We start from the raw sequence: 16,471 nt of genomic DNA, 5'->3' as shown, positions 1-16,471 counted from the left end.
TTCTGCTAAACACGGACAACACACGATCCACACTTTCGAATGATAAAACCGCAAAATAAAATGACCACCTATCGAGTAGCACCGAGGGAGCTAATTCTACCAAAACTCCCTCGCGAGCTTCCATCAATAAGTCACAGATACGAGGGGGGGAAGAGAGTCTAGAAGTCCTAATAATATAAATAAAATATAAAATAAATAAATAAATAATGAATATCCAACCCAATAGATATCTGCCAAATTCGCTCAAATCCACCTACAAGAATACCATGTCCAGCGATAAGGTCAATATAGGTTCATATCTTCTTCCCAACGCCAACTCCGCTTCTCGGGGGGGGATTGGGGATCAATATCGAAACGAATCATCCCGTTGAAGACTGAATTCCAGCGCCAGCTATCACTTTGAATTCGCAAACCATGGGAATTTCTTCTTCCCGGCATCCGAAGAGACGCCACTCGGCGACTCTACCTGGACGCTTCGTTGGTAAATGTCCTGCAAGCGTTGCGTTAGTTTCCGCTGTTATAATTTGATCAAAACTGACAAAGCTCTATCTCACCTCTTCGTCCGTAGGCATCAAACAATCTAAGATAAGTTCCCTTGCCGTATCATGCTTGGATAGGTTCGGATATGGAGTACCCTGACTCTTCATGATTGGCAAGAGGATTTCCCCTAGAACTTCAAATTTCTTCCAGTTTATTCGATCGCCTTGGGGCCCCACCATTGTCATGCTGCCCTCTTCCGCCGATACAAGATCCCTACGATGCAAAGGAATGAAGGGGATACGCGGTAATGGTGAATTTTCCCATGCTAGTCGGTAGGCGAAGTGGCTCTTCTGCGTCCCCATTAAGAGCACTAACCGCGCAAACCGTTTTTGCACGTCCGTTGGTACGAGCGCTCGGGTCTGCGACAGGCGATGAATAGCCGTCCCATTGATACCAGCCAGTACTGCCGCGAGTCCGTTGTAGTTGTTTAGCTGCCTCAGTTTCAACGCGATATTCATGAACTTCTCCAGCATCTGGGCACGATGCTTGGCCTTTTCTCTCATGAGGATCATATTGGATACCCAAGTCGCGATATGGTTGAAGTGAGCAATCATACGGTTGACGTTCTTCATAGCTCTGCACTTCTCCTTCTGCTCTGCGGACAAGCTGACATGGCGGATCAAGTCGCGTATCCGGATCGAAGAGAACATAACCCAATCAATCCTTGTCATCTCATCGGCGATATCGTCGTTCTGCGTGTCCATGAATATATGGTACCGAAATTTAGTTAGCGGTAATGTATATGTGGGCACCATCGTCGCCGCCTCTCGTTCGTAGTCCTCGTATGAATGAGACTGGAATGAGTGTATCTTCCCAGCAGGCCCAGATGGCGGTCCAGTATCCATTTGGAATGACGAACTAGCCGAGGGCCGTCGTTCGATCGGATCGTCCACACCAAGAGAGCTCATACTTTCTGACAGTTCAGCATACCTCCTATTGGTATCTCTTGTACTCAGCTCGCGATCGTCTAGTTGCACATCCTCGAGGCTATCAGCCTTCTCCCAGCCTGTGTCATCAGCCTCGATTATGCCGTATTCCATTGTCTGGCGCATCTGTTGTGAGGCCGCAAAGAATGCCGGTTCCGTGGCTAAGTGTCTTATGAAGTCTTCTATGTTTCTTCTTGTCGCCGGCCGCGCGAAATCCCCGGGGTAGGTTGCGACCCATTTGGCGATCACTTCGATAATTCGAAACTGGGAGGATATCTTGGTAAGGTAATGGACGGACTTGTCGTCCTTAATGCGGTCCAGTCGTGACGAAAGGGATGAAAAGAGCTGTCCCGGAGAGGCGAACTTGCGGTACAAGCACAAGAAGATCTCCAAGAAATTATTGTCTGCTCTAGACATTTTAGGAGCGATGAGACGGTCGATTAGTTCTTCGAAGGTAACGCCTATTTTCCTCGCCGGTCGTTCGAATACCGATTCATCGGTCCGTTGCAGCAGGGGTATATCGTCGTATCGCATAGAGTCCGCATCTGAGTCGTCAATATCAGGAAATGAGGTGGTCTGGGTATGATCCAGCCTAATACCAGGGGTGCGGGGCATACTAGAGATAATTTGAGCAGAATCTTCGTCTGCAGCTTCTGAAAATTGGTTTCCAGCAAGATCATGACGAGGTTGTCTCGAGGAGTGGCGGTAATCCGTTCCCGGTTGGTTCGATATACCTCGAAGTAACGACATATCCGAGCTAGCGCGGCTATGCTTGCTATGTTGGCTTATCGGTCGCGTATTTGTAGGTTCTATTTGAAAATCAAGGTGAGCAGCCGAAGCAGCCCTTCGTCTTGAATTACTTATCCCGTCCACGCTGTCGACGTCTACGGTTACAGTTCATAGTTAGATGATAGACCATAAAACGCAGCTAAGCTTTGCTTGAGCTATAGATGAACAACCCCGGTGCCCTATCTCGTAACAAAGAGCTTCCTCGGGGTGGTGTACTTACCCTGATTCCTTGCCACCAATGCTTTTAACAACGTAGACAAAGCTATCCTCGCACTCTCTGGCTTATTGGCTGACGTTTTAAAAGTTGCGAGGCAAGATTGACATGCGGCAGCGACCGCCTCCGTATCGATGTGGCGTAACTTCTCAGGATTGTCGCACTTTGTCGCAACAAGGACCGCGGGTAGTGAAGAATTCACAAGAGCATCTAGTCGAATTAGTTGTCGCTCGTCATCTAAAGCGCCCTCCCCGCATTCGAGCAAGGCACTGATGAGTGACCACTTACTCAAGGTCTGAGGCAACTCTATGATGCTCTCTCTGTTCATCACATCGTATAAAAGCAAGACTCCATTCACGCGAGGGATGATAGCACCGCCTGCTTGCTTAGGCCACTTGATCTGTCGATCGGGGTCCACGTCAAAGTATTCGAGATCCAACTCAAACAGTGTAACAGCGTAAGGTACGTTGTCGATATTGATACGAGCTGTCGTAGGATTAGGGCCGGGCGGACGAGAAAGTGACATCGCCCTCTGTATGAAATGGGACTTGCCCACACCATTGGCACCTATGACAGAGATGTTGATGCTTTCCATTGTGACAAATAGTATGCGGTTAGCTGACAATTGTAGAGCACCGAGGTCATGTAATTAGTAATTCTCTACGTCGGGCTAATAAGGACTTTGCCGAAGAGCTCTCATGACTATAAGTATATGTCGTGGCTTCAATTCGCCTACACTGTCTAGGTGCCGAGGTATAATATTCGGGAGGGGATCGGGCGGCGAGAGACTTGAAATGCCCTAAGAGCGAAGGATTAAGAGATATATTTCGAGTAAGGATATATAAAGGAACCGTGAAGGGGATCGAGGTTGGATGAGGCGGCGCTAGACAGGGACGAAGGCATCAAGGGTGAAGGAGAGCAAAAAATCGGCTGCTTTGGCTCGCTCCCGCTGCTCGGCCGGATCTGGTAAATTGAGACGCCGTCGAATCACCTGAGTCTATTAAGAAATTTAGCATCCGATTCATCAGAGGCCGTTATAGATTATCGTTCAATGTAACACGCACTTGTTGTGATTCCAGCGGGCTGAGGTCTTGGTGTGACTATACACAGGAGACCCGAAGGGAACTCGAACGAGCGAGGAAGCGAGAGACACGAGAAACGACTTTCACCGACAGATGGCCGTGGCGGAGATATTTTAACCAAGTAAAAAAGGCTGTGTAATGTTACGCGGTCCAACGTGCAACGTAAATCGCGGATATTAATTCCCAACCAACGTCGCAACCACGGGGCCGAATACTTACCAACACGACAGACACGATACTCCCCTCGTAAAAAAAAAAAAAAAAAAAGAAAAGGGTCGGGAGTTGGGTGACAATTCCGTAATAGAGCTTCTGGCGAGGAAGCGAGATACTCGACCTCGGCCAGCCGCGTGTCGAATGGGTTGGATATACGGGATTATACGAGTATAATAAGTTCAAAGGTAACGAGAAAAATAACGAAACAGAAAAAAACAATAGCTCAGGAATCGGTGAGTGGGGGTTTGGAGGTTCAAATCATGAAATTGGATTATATCCAAGTTCGGTCCCGTCGTCGTGATGCGACGTCGAGGGGTTGAATTAAATCCAATTAAATCCAATTGTTCGTGTGCGGGAGGGAATTGGCACCCCCTCCGCTTGAGGCACTGGAGACTGGAGGAGCATGTAAAGTCATTGTGTGTACGATTGTACATCCAGCCTAGCTAGCCGACATGAAATTATTGTTTTATTGTTGGATAAATTGGGTTTTGTACATGATGTATACGGATTTACTGGACCTGAAGCCTTGTTAATTGCTTGTTATTGGAGCTGCCAAGCGCTAAAAACCCACTATATCCACTTGCTACTAGGGGCCCTCGTGGCGGACCCGATGTACCTTGAAGTATCCATATTAATGAACAGGAGCTTATTACCCCTGCGTTCAAGCTGAGCAAGCGCCCGTAGTCTCGTTTGCGATACAAGCAGACTAGGTAGACCAGACCACAAACAAGACACCACAGAAGAAAAGAAAAGAAAACAAACCAAACCAAAAAAAGCGATTGTAAATGACAACTAGAGCCTTTGTAATATCTAAAGCTAAAAGATATAGATAGATCGTCTTTGAATTTTTAAAGTCTCAACTCTGAAAGATGCAGCTGACCTCAACTCTACACCACGCAACTTTTAACCATTAGGTAGCCGCGATGAAGTGCCTTAGTAGAGTTGCTCAGGTAACACGGCATGGTAATACAGAAACGTCACCGCATCTGATGTACTGCCCATAGAAATGCTTTCTGTCCGGTGTGTCCAGCTGTATCCAGCTGTTCCCGTAGGTAGCTCCGACTTCATCTACCTTGGTGCAAGACATGTTAAATATTTCTCTTCCTTTGAAGGAATAACAGAAGGGAAATCTAAAGAATTACCAGCCATCTCATATCCGAAACCAAAATCAGTTTACAAACCTCAACATGGGGCAGCGTATCTTGGTGAATTTCCAAGATTATAGCTGAGTCACTCTACCTATCTGTGTCATAGGTATATGCCCCTTTGTGGCATCATGTCCCCAATCTTCTATACTGTTGGATAGGCTTCTACTATTATATGCCTTATGTTCCTGCCCATTACCTAATGCAAGACGGACAAGTTACATCATGGGATTCGGATAGCCGCAGCGTTAACGGCATCCAAAGATCGCTATCATCAGGCAATCTGCGCTTGTGACCTGTATGGCACGTACCTACAGACATCACATGCATACATAGGGTAGGTAACTAATAGGATTGAGCATGGCACAGTGCCGAGCTGTGTTGTATAACGTTGACGCTGAGGTTTGTTAGGTATTGCCATGAAAACCCCATATTGGTAGGTACCTAGGTAGTAGATAAGTAGATACCTACCTAGAAAAAGGTAGGTACGCTCGCCGTTGCTTCCTCCGTAATTTCCTTCATGATCTCCTTCGTCACCTCCTTCCTTGCAACTGTCAGTTCAGCAACAGCAACGTACCTGCTCATCCTAAGAAACATCGAGACTACCGCAACAGCGGCAGCAGTGGCAGCAGCGACCCCGCGTACCCGCCTATAAATCTAGACGAATTTCCCTCTGCCCAAGGGGAATTGCAGTTATGGAACATAGCTTCAACTATACCAGCTCATCCGACGACGAAGGCCAAACAATGCCTCGCAACAATAACAACAACCCAACGCGAGGGCGTCCGCCCAAGCGTACTGAGCTTGACCTCAGTGCTTGTATGAACACGGAACAAAAACACCTTCTTCAAAAACTTATCACTACCATTGCCGAAGAAATGCATACACAGATACGCGACAACTTGGAGAATCTTGATCCTGGCTACGTTGCACCCGACCAAGGAATCAACTCACCCAAACCAGTGTGCAACACCGTCCCTAATCCCCGTAGCGAGAAATATCGAAACCTGTATAGCAATGATGCCTTGGGCCAGAACACCAGCTCTAGTCTCCAGAAGGAGAATGAGAGACCCGGTCATCAAGCTGGCACCACAGCAAAAACACATGAGCCCACGAAAAAGCTGCCCAAGTCTCCCGAGGAAGTTCGCCACCTGTACCAAAAGACGGAAAACGATATCCTAACCTCAAGTCTTGCCGAACTTAAAAAAGACGCTCTTGCGCACTTCGGCAAATGGCGCGTGAACTTGCACAAGCGTATTCAGGATATCGTGATAAAAAACGGCGGAACAGCTGGCAATATTGGCGGCCAGGCACCCCTACCACTAGGTAATACAAGACGATCAGGAGGTAATGCCACAAGAGGAAGACCTCTGTTGCCAAGTGGTAGTGGTAAGTTCTTCCTCGAGAGGCTTGCCGCTAACAAACGTCATAATTCCTTTTTTCTTTCTTTTTTTTGTTGAATAGTCATGCCCTTCCGATGCACATTTTGAACCTCCTAATCTCTCAATATTCCATATTTGTTTTCTATTCGGGGCTAATTGAGTAACCTAGGACCCAATGCGGCTGCTGAGGCTGCCTCGCTGGCTCTTGTTCGACTGTACCCCCCCATTCCTACGCCCCTCAAGGATTGCCCCAAGGAGAAACGAGGCTTAATGTTGCATTGCATACTGCTAATTCTGCTCGGGCTTGATCAATATTCCCTATACTCAAGAATTCTAATGATAAGGCTCGCCTCATCGCTGACTGTCCCCATGTGGGTTTTGCTGCAGGATGAGAACAGAGCCTCCCAAGCCCTCTCTAAGGTTGTCTTGGGCATCCCTATCGAGGAGATCGCCCAACGGCGAGCGGAGGAAGCCAAAACTTCCCGACGCTGGAAGCCGGGAATGGCCAGTGCAGCACTGGGAGGAAACCCCGGCGTCCTTGCAGCCCCTCTCGTCACCGCTAGGCTCGGTACCGTTTTTGGGGGTAAGGGGCTTGATCCGTCGGCGACAGCTACTCTGCTAGGACCGGTGAATGATAACACAGTCGTCGTTGGCACATTGTTTGGTCTGTATGGAGCCCGACAAGGAAGTAAAACGATCGACGCGCACGGCAAGGACATCCTGGATTTCGGCATGATACCTTTGCACGTAACCAATACGTCCGGGATCATCGACCCTAAGGATGTGCCTGCTGAGAATCGTAGAATGCGAGTTACTATAGGAATCACCGGATTGCTCACCAACCCGGACGAGTTCCTTGAATCCTGGAAGTTTCTCGGTCACCAGATCGAGGCCTATGCAATGAGATGGGAACTGGAGGCTCTGACGAAGATAGGGATAGCGCTAGAGACGCTCACAAAGAGTTCAGCTTGGAGAGAAGCAAAAAAGGAACTTAATTCGATGACTGGTAAATACTCCCCCTATGCTATGACAGAATACAAGCTAATGTTTTCATTCTAGTCTTCGACAGGCTGACGAAGTCTATATGGCCTGCGCCTCTTGTGAAGATCAGCAAGGTCATTGAGAATCCTTGGTGTATAGGGATAGTCCGAGCTGAAAAAGCAGGTGCAGTGCTTGCCGACGTTCTAATCAACAGAATCTACGGAGATAGACCTGTTACCCTGATAGGATATAGCCTGGGGGCCCGTATAATCTATTGCTGCCTGATGATTCTAGCCGAGAAACGTGCTTTTGGGCTGGTAGAGAACGCTGTTCTTATAGGCGCACCTTGCCCATCCGAAGTTCGCGTTTGGGCAACGATGAAGAGCGTTGTTGCCAGCAGACTGGTAAACGTCTTCTCCACCAAAGACTACACGCTAGGCTTCCTCTATCGCAGCAGCAGTTGGCAATACGGTGTTGCTGGCTTGCAGAAGATTCGAGGTGTATCAAATGTCGAAAACTTCGATATGACCGAGGTAGGCACCAATCACCTTCGATACCAGCATCTCGTCGGCGGTATCCTAAAGAAGCTCGGCTGGGAGGACATCTCTTATGAAGAAATCACGAAGGAGACGGACAAGTTAAACGCCCAGATCAAGGCCGAAGCGAAACTTGACGAAGAGCGGGAGAAGAAGATCCAAACTAAGCTCAAGGAAGATACCAGAGCGATCATAAAGGGCATGAAAGGTGTGAAGCTGGGTAGCAAGTAGCAACGCCCTCCTGGGACGCACTGATCCGGATTTTAAGTTTTGCAATAACGGAAGGACGCATACTATTTCAGTTCCGAGGGCTGGTGTTGACCAAATTACAATGCATCATCAATGCATTTTTATTAGTTGCGATGGATTTTGTTATGGGGGATTGCGCTGTAAGATAGTCTAAGCATCATCCTTCGTATTAAAAGCAGTTCGAGGTGTATGTACAGGGAACAGGACAGCATATTCAGACAAGGCAGTAGTAGATTGGAGGAATATACTTACACAAGTCGCAGTTGATAGTCATTTTACGTTATGATTATTACTGGGCCTCTTTCGTCTTCTCTTCTTGTCTTGCATCTATGTGTGCCGGACCAGCGGTCGATCCCGTCCGGACTACGAAATACCGCCCCGCAGTCTCGCCGACTCCAGCGAGCACGTCCCATGCTTCGGCCTCTGGATTTGTGACATCACTGCTTCCCTGCCGCTGCTGTCGTCGCCGCGGGCGTCGGGCATGGCCTACTACGTTTTCGTTCGCAAGGGCGTCCTTTAGTTGCTCTAACCCGATGGTTTGCTCTCGCTGGCCGAGACTAGTTTCGTCGCGTATCGCGCGCAGAGGTTCGATGCCAGCTGTGTCGACAGAGCGGACCGCGCGGACGAAGTGCAGTTGCGAGGTGAGTGTTGAGAGCATAAGCGCTTCTTCTGAAGGAGAGGAGGGTGGGGGGAGAGCGGATAGACGCAGGAGATGATGTAGGGTCTGGGGGGTTATTTCGGCTTCGGTATCTACTAGGGAGTTCGAGGATGGCTCTGGGAGAAGGGACCTGACAGACCAGGTTGGCTTTGAGAGGAGAGCTGCTAGGGACTCGGAAGAGGAAGAAATTTGGCGGGTGGTGGTTGAGGATAGTGTACGTAGTTGGTGATTTTGTAGGGATTGGTATAATGCCTTGCGGCAATGGTTACAAATTCGCGAATTCATTGATATTCGTGTTTGACTGAATAGTACCTAATATAAGAAGACTCAAATTTTTTCTTCTTTTTTTTCTTTAAGGTGTGAACGTTTCCGTGAGGTTAGGTAGGTAGGTAGGTATGGTATGTAGCTTAATTAGTTGATGTGGAGATGCTTTGCTGAAATGGAACATCCCTGTCGAAGGTGGTAATAGATTCGAGGCTGGGCCGGCCATGTACCCACCCCATGCTGAGTGAAATGTGAATACCTAGGTACCTATCTACCTATGTGCAAAGTATGTTAGGTACATATCTACCTGACTTGAGGTACCTACGTTGTACCTAATGTAACCTAAAAGCCAGCCAGGTAGATTAGGTAAGTTAGGTACTTACAAGGGTTCAATGTGAGACAAGGTGCGATGTCATACAGGCTACAGGCTACAGGCTACAGCACCTAAGCTTAGCTTAAGCAGGTACTTGCCTAACGTCAGGGAGCCTCGTCGCAATCCGAAACTTCTACTTTACTCATTCTCACTCCTTTGTCGACGTTGAACATTGGCGTGAACTGAAAGTTAAAACCATCCATCTACTATTACTATAAATTCTTCTTTCCTTGAATATACCAACGACATAAAATTCTATCACCATGGCTGGAGATCCTCGTGCGCTACTCCAAAAGGTTGGCCTGCCCCGCCATCATCCTCTCCCCCATACCCACTTACACGGTCGCTAACGTCGATCGTCAACGTAGGCAGACAAGGCGCTCTCCAGCGCTTCCGGCGGATTTAGCTTTTTTGGTGGTCGAGAAGAGAAATACCAAAATGCAGCGGATCTGTATGTTGAGGCAGCGAATGCCTTTAGGATTCAGAAGATGAACCGGGAGGCTGGTCAGGCTTTCGAGAAGGCGGCAGCGGTCCAGAGCAAGCAACTAAACGAACCCGACGATGCCGCAAATACCCTCGTAGACGCCTTCAAAGTTTACCGGAAAGAGAATCCGGAAGACGCCGTGCGATGCCTTGAGGTCGCCGTCAGCCAGTACTGCAAGAAGGGGAATTTCAGGCGAGCGGCGCAGCACAAGGAGAACATGGGTGAGGTTTTCGAGACCGAGATTGGTGATACCAAGCGTGCGCTCGAGGCATACGAGACTGCCGCCGGGTGGTACGAAGGCGACAATGCGGCTGCGTCAGTACTCCTCTTATGCTATGACCATGATAAGTTATTTGGAAGCTAATGCGAATAACCAGGCTTGCGAACAAGTTATGGCTTAAGGTAGCAGATATTGCTGCCCTTGAAGGCGACTACTATAAGTCGATCGAACACTACGAGAAGGTCGCGGCGGCGTCGATCAATAACAATTTGATGCGTTATTCGGTCAAGGACTACTTCCTGAAGGCAGGTATCTGCCACCTAGCGACAGGTGATATGGTTGCTACAAACCGAGCACTTGAGAAGTATCGAGATCAAGACCCGACTTTCCCGAGCACCCGAGAACATCAGTTATTAGTGGATCTGGCCGCTGCCGTCGATGCTGGTGACCAAGACCAGTTTACGGACAAACTATTCCAATACGACCAACTAAGCAAACTTGACAAGTGGAAGACTACGATTCTTGTACGGGTTAAGAATAGCATCGAAGAGGCCGGTGAGGACTTCTCTTAGACAGACCTGTGGCGTTATAAACTGGAGAGCGGAGGCTCTGTGACAAGTGCAAGCCGGATTTGATGTTTTGGCGTATGGGTAGGGCGCGTGACAAATACGATAATGCATCATCATCATCATCGTCACCGTCACCGTCATCATCTCGTGATTAGTAAGATGGAGTTCTCATGCGTTGCTTGGATTAGAAATATGAGCTGGACAAGACCAGAGGGCGCTCATGACGGGGATGGACCAGTATTGAGATGATCCTTCCGCATGTCAACTCCATTAATATAAGCTACCCCGTGGGCCGTGAGATTGAAATTTTTAGTCTTCAATTACTGCGAATTTATTCTGGATAAATCTTGAAATTGTTATTACAGGAATTATGAATATAGTGAGTATTTAATTATAGCACGGTTCATTGGTGTTCCCTTGATACTTAGTTACCTGATGTACCTAGGTAGGTACGTACATGAAGGTATAGGTGACCAATGGTGGGGGTCGTCTTGATCGATAAGCGATAACACCTGATAAGCAAAAAAATCTAAAATTCCTTTGACGGGCAAGAGTCCCGAAACTTCACAAATTCAAGCATCTACGGATTGCAATTTTCAAAATGTCGACTCTGGAAGAGAAGCTGGACAAGATCCGGTCGCCAAATCTTCAGAGCCAACAACAGGTCAGTAGAACCGGCATCTTGAAGCACAAGCTCTAGGTTACTAACTTAACTTTGACCATGCTAGACCGTAGTTATTCTCAAAGCTGTGGAGGAAACGCTGAAGGAACAGGGCACCCAACCGACGCCTACAGGATACTTTGCTGCGCTTTTGGCCCTTTTGAACCAATCACTCGAGAGCGGGAAGGTTAACAACGAGTTGACACCGTCAACTGTTTATCTACTCGATGTAGTTACGCCTTACGCGCCGCAACCTTTGCTCAGATCCAAATTCACACAGATTCTCACGCTATTAGCGCCTGTCCTGTTGCTTCAAAATGCAGAGGCGCCTTTACTGCGGCCCTCGATAGGGTGCCTTGAAAATCTGCTTCTTGCGCAGGATGCAGCAGCATGGAAACTACCGACAAGCGAAATAAGCCCGCGACGAGCCGTCGCCGGTCTTCTACATCTTGCGATGGACTATAGGCCGAAAGTACGAAAGCGCGCCCAGATGGCTTTGCGAAAAGTCCTCCAGAACCCTCCCCCGAGTCCGTCCTTGGACCATCCCGCAGCGGACCTGTGCGCCGAGTCTGCAATGAGGACCTTGACCGAAATAGCGAGCAAAGCTGCCGCATTGAGGAAGCAGAAGAAATCATCGTCGGAACATGATCCCGCACTTATACATGCTCTGCAGCTTGTAAGGACAGTAGCCGCGGCGACCGGTGGCTGGCCGAGTAAGAACATTGAGCCGCTATGCGAACTCTTGCTTGGTATCGCCAGGACCGGGAATGAACATATGACAATGGCTGTTTTTGAAATCTTCGAGATGATTTTCGAGGGTATGGCGGATGGGATTGCGTCTGCTAAGTTACCCCGTCTCCTCGAGACCATCTCCGAGCTGCGCCCTTCGTCTAATGACACTCAATTGCTGCCTCCTTGGATTGCCATACTATCGCGAGGCTATGATGTTTCCTCTCAGATGGAGCCGGACGAGACGTTTCAAAAGCTCCCGGATCTGTTTACCATGGTATCTGAGTTTATGGAATCCTCCTCGCACAACATACAGGTCTCCGCTTCGGAATGTTTAATCTCGTTCATGGTGAACTGTATTCCTGATCAAGTCATAATCGAGCCTTCGATATACGACGAGAAGATCCTTGAGAAGATAGCTAAGATTGCCGAGAGTCTCCTCAGTATCAAATACCAATCCGCCTGGATGGAAACATTCAACGTATTAGGTGCCATTTTTGATGCGCTTAGGTGGCGCGCCAACCCGATGATGCTGAACGTTGTGCGAGCGGTTGGCGAACTCCGCGGAAACGACTCTTTCATGGGTAAAAAGGAGGCGGACGAGGTGATTGGAAAGGCAATCCTGGCGATGGGGCCTGAAGCCGTTCTGAGCGTCCTCCCCCTCAACCTTGTCAAGCCAGTTACAGGTCAACCTGGTCGAGCTTGGATGCTACCAATACTCAGAGATTATACTGCCAATACCAATCTTCAGCACTTCAAGGCGGAATTCATTCCGCTAAGCGAGGCAATGTTTCAGCGCATTATGGACAATGGAGATGCTAAGACGATGGAGACTAAGATCTTTGAGACCATAGTCTATCAGACCTGGTCGATTCTACCGGGATACTGCAACCTCCCCCTGGATTTGACGGTGGCGTTCGATCAGCAATTTGCCGAGATGCTTGCCAATCTTCTGTATAGACAGGTCGATCTCAGACTTGACGTCTGCCGAGCACTCAAGGCCCTTGTCGAGTCTAATCAAGCTGTGGTTTCGGTGGAAAGCGAAGATGATTTAATCCTCGGAAGTCGAGTTTCTAAAGAAGATGCTCAGAAAAATCTGGCGTACCTCGGGACCTTTGCGGGCAACCTCCTGGCAGTCCTTTTCAACGTCTACAGCCAGACGCTTCCTCAGTCTAGAGGTCCTATACTCCAGACTATTAATGCCTATTTGAGTATCACCCCTGAGAAGGAACTTATTGGAACTTTTGATCGTGTCAGCACGATGCTAGCTTCTTCGTTGAACGAAGCTAAAGGCGAGGCTGGTAAAGATAAGGGTCAAAAGTCAAAAGACCAGATGCCCTCTACAGCTCAAACTTTGATGGACTTGGTGATTACCATATCTATCTACCTTCCTCGCCAAAGCTTCGGGACCCTCTTCAATATTGCAGCTTTGATCATTGTGAGGGATGATGACCCTCAATTACAGAAAAAAGCCTATAAACTTATCCCACGACTTGCTGAATCCAACAAGGGTAAAATAGCGCTTCAGGAGCGACATGTAGAGCTTCAGGAATTGGTATTGTCGAGTGCAGAGAAAGTCTCAGTTCCTGCGCGGAGGGAACGCTTAGCGGCAATTAGTGCAATGATGCCGTTCATCCCGGATACGTCGCTCCATTTTATTCCTTCAGTACTTTCCGAGGTGGTTATCTGCTGTAAGGAGAATAACGAAAAGGCTAGAACTTCGGCTTTCGAGCTTCTTGTTCTCATGGGGCGGACATTAGCGGAAGCGAAAGGCAAGTTGATCGATAACAGCAAGGTTCCTCATATGCCAAACGACGCACCGGCAGTTCCCGCAGGCATCGAGGAATACTTTACCATGGTTAGCGCCGGTCTGGCGGGCAGCACACCTCACATGATATCTGCTTCCATTACCGCTCTTACTCGCATCCTTTACGAGTTCCGCGAGATTGTCAGCAAGGACGTGTTGAATGACCTTGTACAGACGATGGATCTTTTCTTGACCTCTAACAACCGCGAAATCGTGAAGAGTGTTCTAGGGTTCGTGAAAGTGTGTGTCATTAGCTTGCCAACGGAGATGATGATACCTCGCCTACCGTCTATGGTTCCGAACTTGATGGTGTGGGCGCATGAGCACAAGGGCCACTTTAGAGCGAAGGTTAAGCATATTATAGAACGAATGGTCCGCCGTTTTGGCTTCGACGCCGTCAACCGGAACTGCCCCGAGATTGACCGGAAGCTGCTAACCAACATCCGCAAGACCAAGGAGCGCAGCAAGAGACGGAAGGACGCTGCTAAGGAGGAAGGTAACGACGAGGATGAAAACCAGCGGAGCGGAAGGCGACGAAGCAGATTCGAAAGCGAGTACGACGAAGCTCTATACAGTAGTGAAGAGTCGGATGATTCTGACGACTCCGACGCTGAAGTCCTCGGAAAATCACGCAAAGCACAGAAGGGCGGCTCCACGTACATCATGGAAGACGAGGACGAGCCCCTAGATCTTTTGGACCGCAAGGCTCTCGCAAGTATCTCGTCCACGAAACCGGGCAAGCTGCGTAGGGCGGGCAAGACCAAAGCTAAGACGGACTTGGACGGCAAGCTAATCCTCGGCGAAGAGGACGGTGCCGATGATGCCATGGTCATCGATACCCCTGGCGAAGGCGGCGAGGAGTCTGGTGTTGGAGCGTACGTCGCTGCGCTGAAGAGCAAGGATGTTGGGCGGAGGGGCCGAGGCGGCAGGTTGAAGTTCTCTAATAGAAGAGGCAAAGACGATGACGACGAGGACGGGGAGATGGACGTCGATGAGAAGAATATCTCCACTATCAAGACGCATATCAACAGGGGCGGCGGCCGGGGCGGTGCTGGTTCTCGGGGAGGCCGACCTACGCGTGGCGGCGGAATGCGCGGCGGGAATAGGAGCGGAAAAGGTGGTATCGCAGCGGGCAGACGTGGCCTCGGGCAAGAGAAGAGGCACGGTCCGGCATTTGGAGGAAAGGTCGGGAAGCCGAAGTCTCCGGGGAGGAGATAAACCGTTTAACTCTCTGGCTGGGGGATACAGACGCCCGATGCCAATCCGAGTTTGATACCCGCTTATAGCGCATACGCGCAGATTTAACTAAGTAGGTGGGCTACTGCACATGCAGCTGTAGCTGATCTATGTAGATGTCTACTTCTCATGTCTACATGTTTCAACGTTTATACACTATTCCCTTGAGTGGGTTACGGCGTAACAGGTTTCACAAAGGACTAGGAAAATATACTTCATTTCATACCTATTTTCTCTTTACTAAACTAACGGCGGAATGACAATACATCATTATCCTTCGTATTAAGCTAGCTAGCTATTTCCATAGCAACCCAATTCGTCAAAAGACAACAAAACAATCAATCCCACGACTGCAAAACCGACAAGTATCGTGACATGATAATAGAGTGGCAACGACAACGATAACGAACAACTCGAGGAGGAATATGTACGAGAGAAAACGACCGTGATCATTATTCCAATATTTCCGTCGAGGGCCCTCCCCTTGTTTACGCTCCGGACGCCGTGGTTGGTTTAGTTGGTTGATACCTTTTGTGAGACCGCGCAAGCGGGGGATTTTTACACAGGGTGTTTCTATCCTGGCTGGCTGGTCCGGTCGGCTAAGCCAACTAATCAGCCAGCCAGTTGATAAAACCTCTCTCCTCCCGTCTTTACCTGAATTTGCTGTAGATCACAGCAAAGATCAGGATCACGAGGACAGCGATAATAGCGATGGTGATCACCCGATTCGTAGCCATCCTACGCGGTTCCTTTCGTTAGCCATGTTATCCTCTTACGTAGCACCATAGGTCTTCATTTTTCTTCTTTCCTCATCTTATACCTACCCACCTTCCTATCTACAGAGATGCGTATAAAAGAAAAAAAAAAGCAAAAGGGGGAAGGGCAAAACGTCATTACCTACGAGCCATACCCCTCAGCGTCTTAACGCTACGATCGACATAACCCTCGCTCTCGTATAAGATCTGGGACGTATGCGCGATCCTCTCGCGCTGCTGGTGTAGGTCAGCCAGGGTTCCGGCGCCGATCTGCTCCGTGTCGTGAGCGAGGGCCTGGCTCGCGCGCAGACGTTGCGAGCTGCGGTATAGCCTGTCCGTCCCGCTGAGTAGCTGCTGCCGCTGCTCGAGCTGCAGATCGGAGGGCGTCGGGTTGTCCGTGTATCGGGAGCCGAAGAGCGCGGCTCGGTCATCGGAGAGAGTGCGCAGTTTGCGCCTGTAGCCGTCTACGTCGGTTTCGAGGTTCCGGAAACGTTGGTTTATCTTGGGCCGCGAGGAGGAGGGTATGTTTTGCTTTTCGAGACGCATTTGCCCGAGCTGGGGACCGTGTTAGCGTGTGCATGAAGAACCTGAGAGAGGAGTCGGGAGGGGCGGCGGCATTACCAATTCGTCGGCCTCCTCGAGGGCGCGCTCAGCGGCG

At 49.2% G+C, this 16,471-nt stretch overlaps 6 protein-coding genes across 6 annotated transcripts; 3 read left to right on the top strand and 3 right to left on the bottom strand.

Moving 5' to 3' along the window:
• Positions 1 to 394: 394 nt before the first annotated feature.
• Positions 395 to 3,064, bottom strand: F4812DRAFT_449710 (ras GEF; the record flags this gene model as incomplete). Its single annotated transcript, XM_047936004.1, has 4 exons — positions 395 to 490; positions 555 to 2,350; positions 2,476 to 2,679; positions 2,758 to 3,064. 4 exons carry the CDS (start codon positions 3,062 to 3,064, stop codon positions 395 to 397), a joined length of 2,403 nt encoding a protein of 800 aa, XP_047794144.1.
• Positions 3,065 to 5,655: 2,591 nt separating this feature from the next.
• Positions 5,656 to 8,039, top strand: F4812DRAFT_449709 (DUF726-domain-containing protein; the record flags this gene model as incomplete). Its single annotated transcript, XM_047936003.1, has 4 exons — positions 5,656 to 5,871; positions 6,040 to 6,235; positions 6,461 to 7,297; positions 7,351 to 8,039. The coding sequence occupies 4 exons, from the start codon at positions 5,656 to 5,658 to the stop codon at positions 8,037 to 8,039; spliced, it is 1,938 nt and encodes a 645-aa protein (XP_047794143.1).
• A 269-nt stretch (positions 8,040 to 8,308) lies between these two features.
• F4812DRAFT_415644 (uncharacterized protein) lies at positions 8,309 to 9,144 on the bottom strand. Its single transcript, XM_047932994.1, has one exon. The coding sequence runs from the start codon at positions 8,998 to 9,000 to the stop codon at positions 8,347 to 8,349; it is 654 nt and encodes a 217-aa protein (XP_047794142.1). The 5' UTR covers positions 9,001 to 9,144; the 3' UTR covers positions 8,309 to 8,346.
• A 258-nt stretch (positions 9,145 to 9,402) lies between these two features.
• F4812DRAFT_415643 (TPR-like protein) lies at positions 9,403 to 11,101 on the top strand. The gene is made up of 3 exons (XM_047932993.1): positions 9,403 to 9,648; positions 9,721 to 10,151; positions 10,214 to 11,101. The coding sequence occupies exons 1-3, from the start codon at positions 9,616 to 9,618 to the stop codon at positions 10,626 to 10,628; spliced, it is 879 nt and encodes a 292-aa protein (XP_047794141.1). The 5' UTR covers positions 9,403 to 9,615; the 3' UTR covers positions 10,629 to 11,101.
• A 31-nt stretch (positions 11,102 to 11,132) lies between these two features.
• Positions 11,133 to 15,496, top strand: F4812DRAFT_194324 (NUC173-domain-containing protein). Its single transcript, XM_047930161.1, has 2 exons — positions 11,133 to 11,289; positions 11,354 to 15,496. Exons 1-2 carry the CDS (start codon positions 11,227 to 11,229, stop codon positions 15,038 to 15,040), a joined length of 3,750 nt encoding a protein of 1,249 aa, XP_047794140.1. The 5' UTR covers positions 11,133 to 11,226; the 3' UTR covers positions 15,041 to 15,496.
• Positions 15,485 to 16,457, bottom strand: F4812DRAFT_415639 (uncharacterized protein). The gene is made up of 2 exons (XM_047932992.1): positions 15,956 to 16,457; positions 15,485 to 15,796 (listed from the first exon to the last, which is right to left on the bottom strand). The coding sequence occupies exons 1-2, from the start codon at positions 16,357 to 16,359 to the stop codon at positions 15,709 to 15,711; spliced, it is 492 nt and encodes a 163-aa protein (XP_047794139.1). The 5' UTR covers positions 16,360 to 16,457; the 3' UTR covers positions 15,485 to 15,708.
• Between the last annotated feature and the right edge of the window lie 14 nt (positions 16,458 to 16,471).

This window comes from Daldinia caldariorum (genome assembly GCF_022478825.1).
Source record: "Daldinia caldariorum strain CBS 122874 unplaced genomic scaffold F4812scaffold_2, whole genome shotgun sequence".
Lineage (NCBI taxonomy): Eukaryota > Fungi > Ascomycota > Sordariomycetes > Xylariales > Hypoxylaceae > Daldinia > Daldinia caldariorum.
This window is presented reverse-complemented; position numbering and strand designations above follow the sequence as displayed.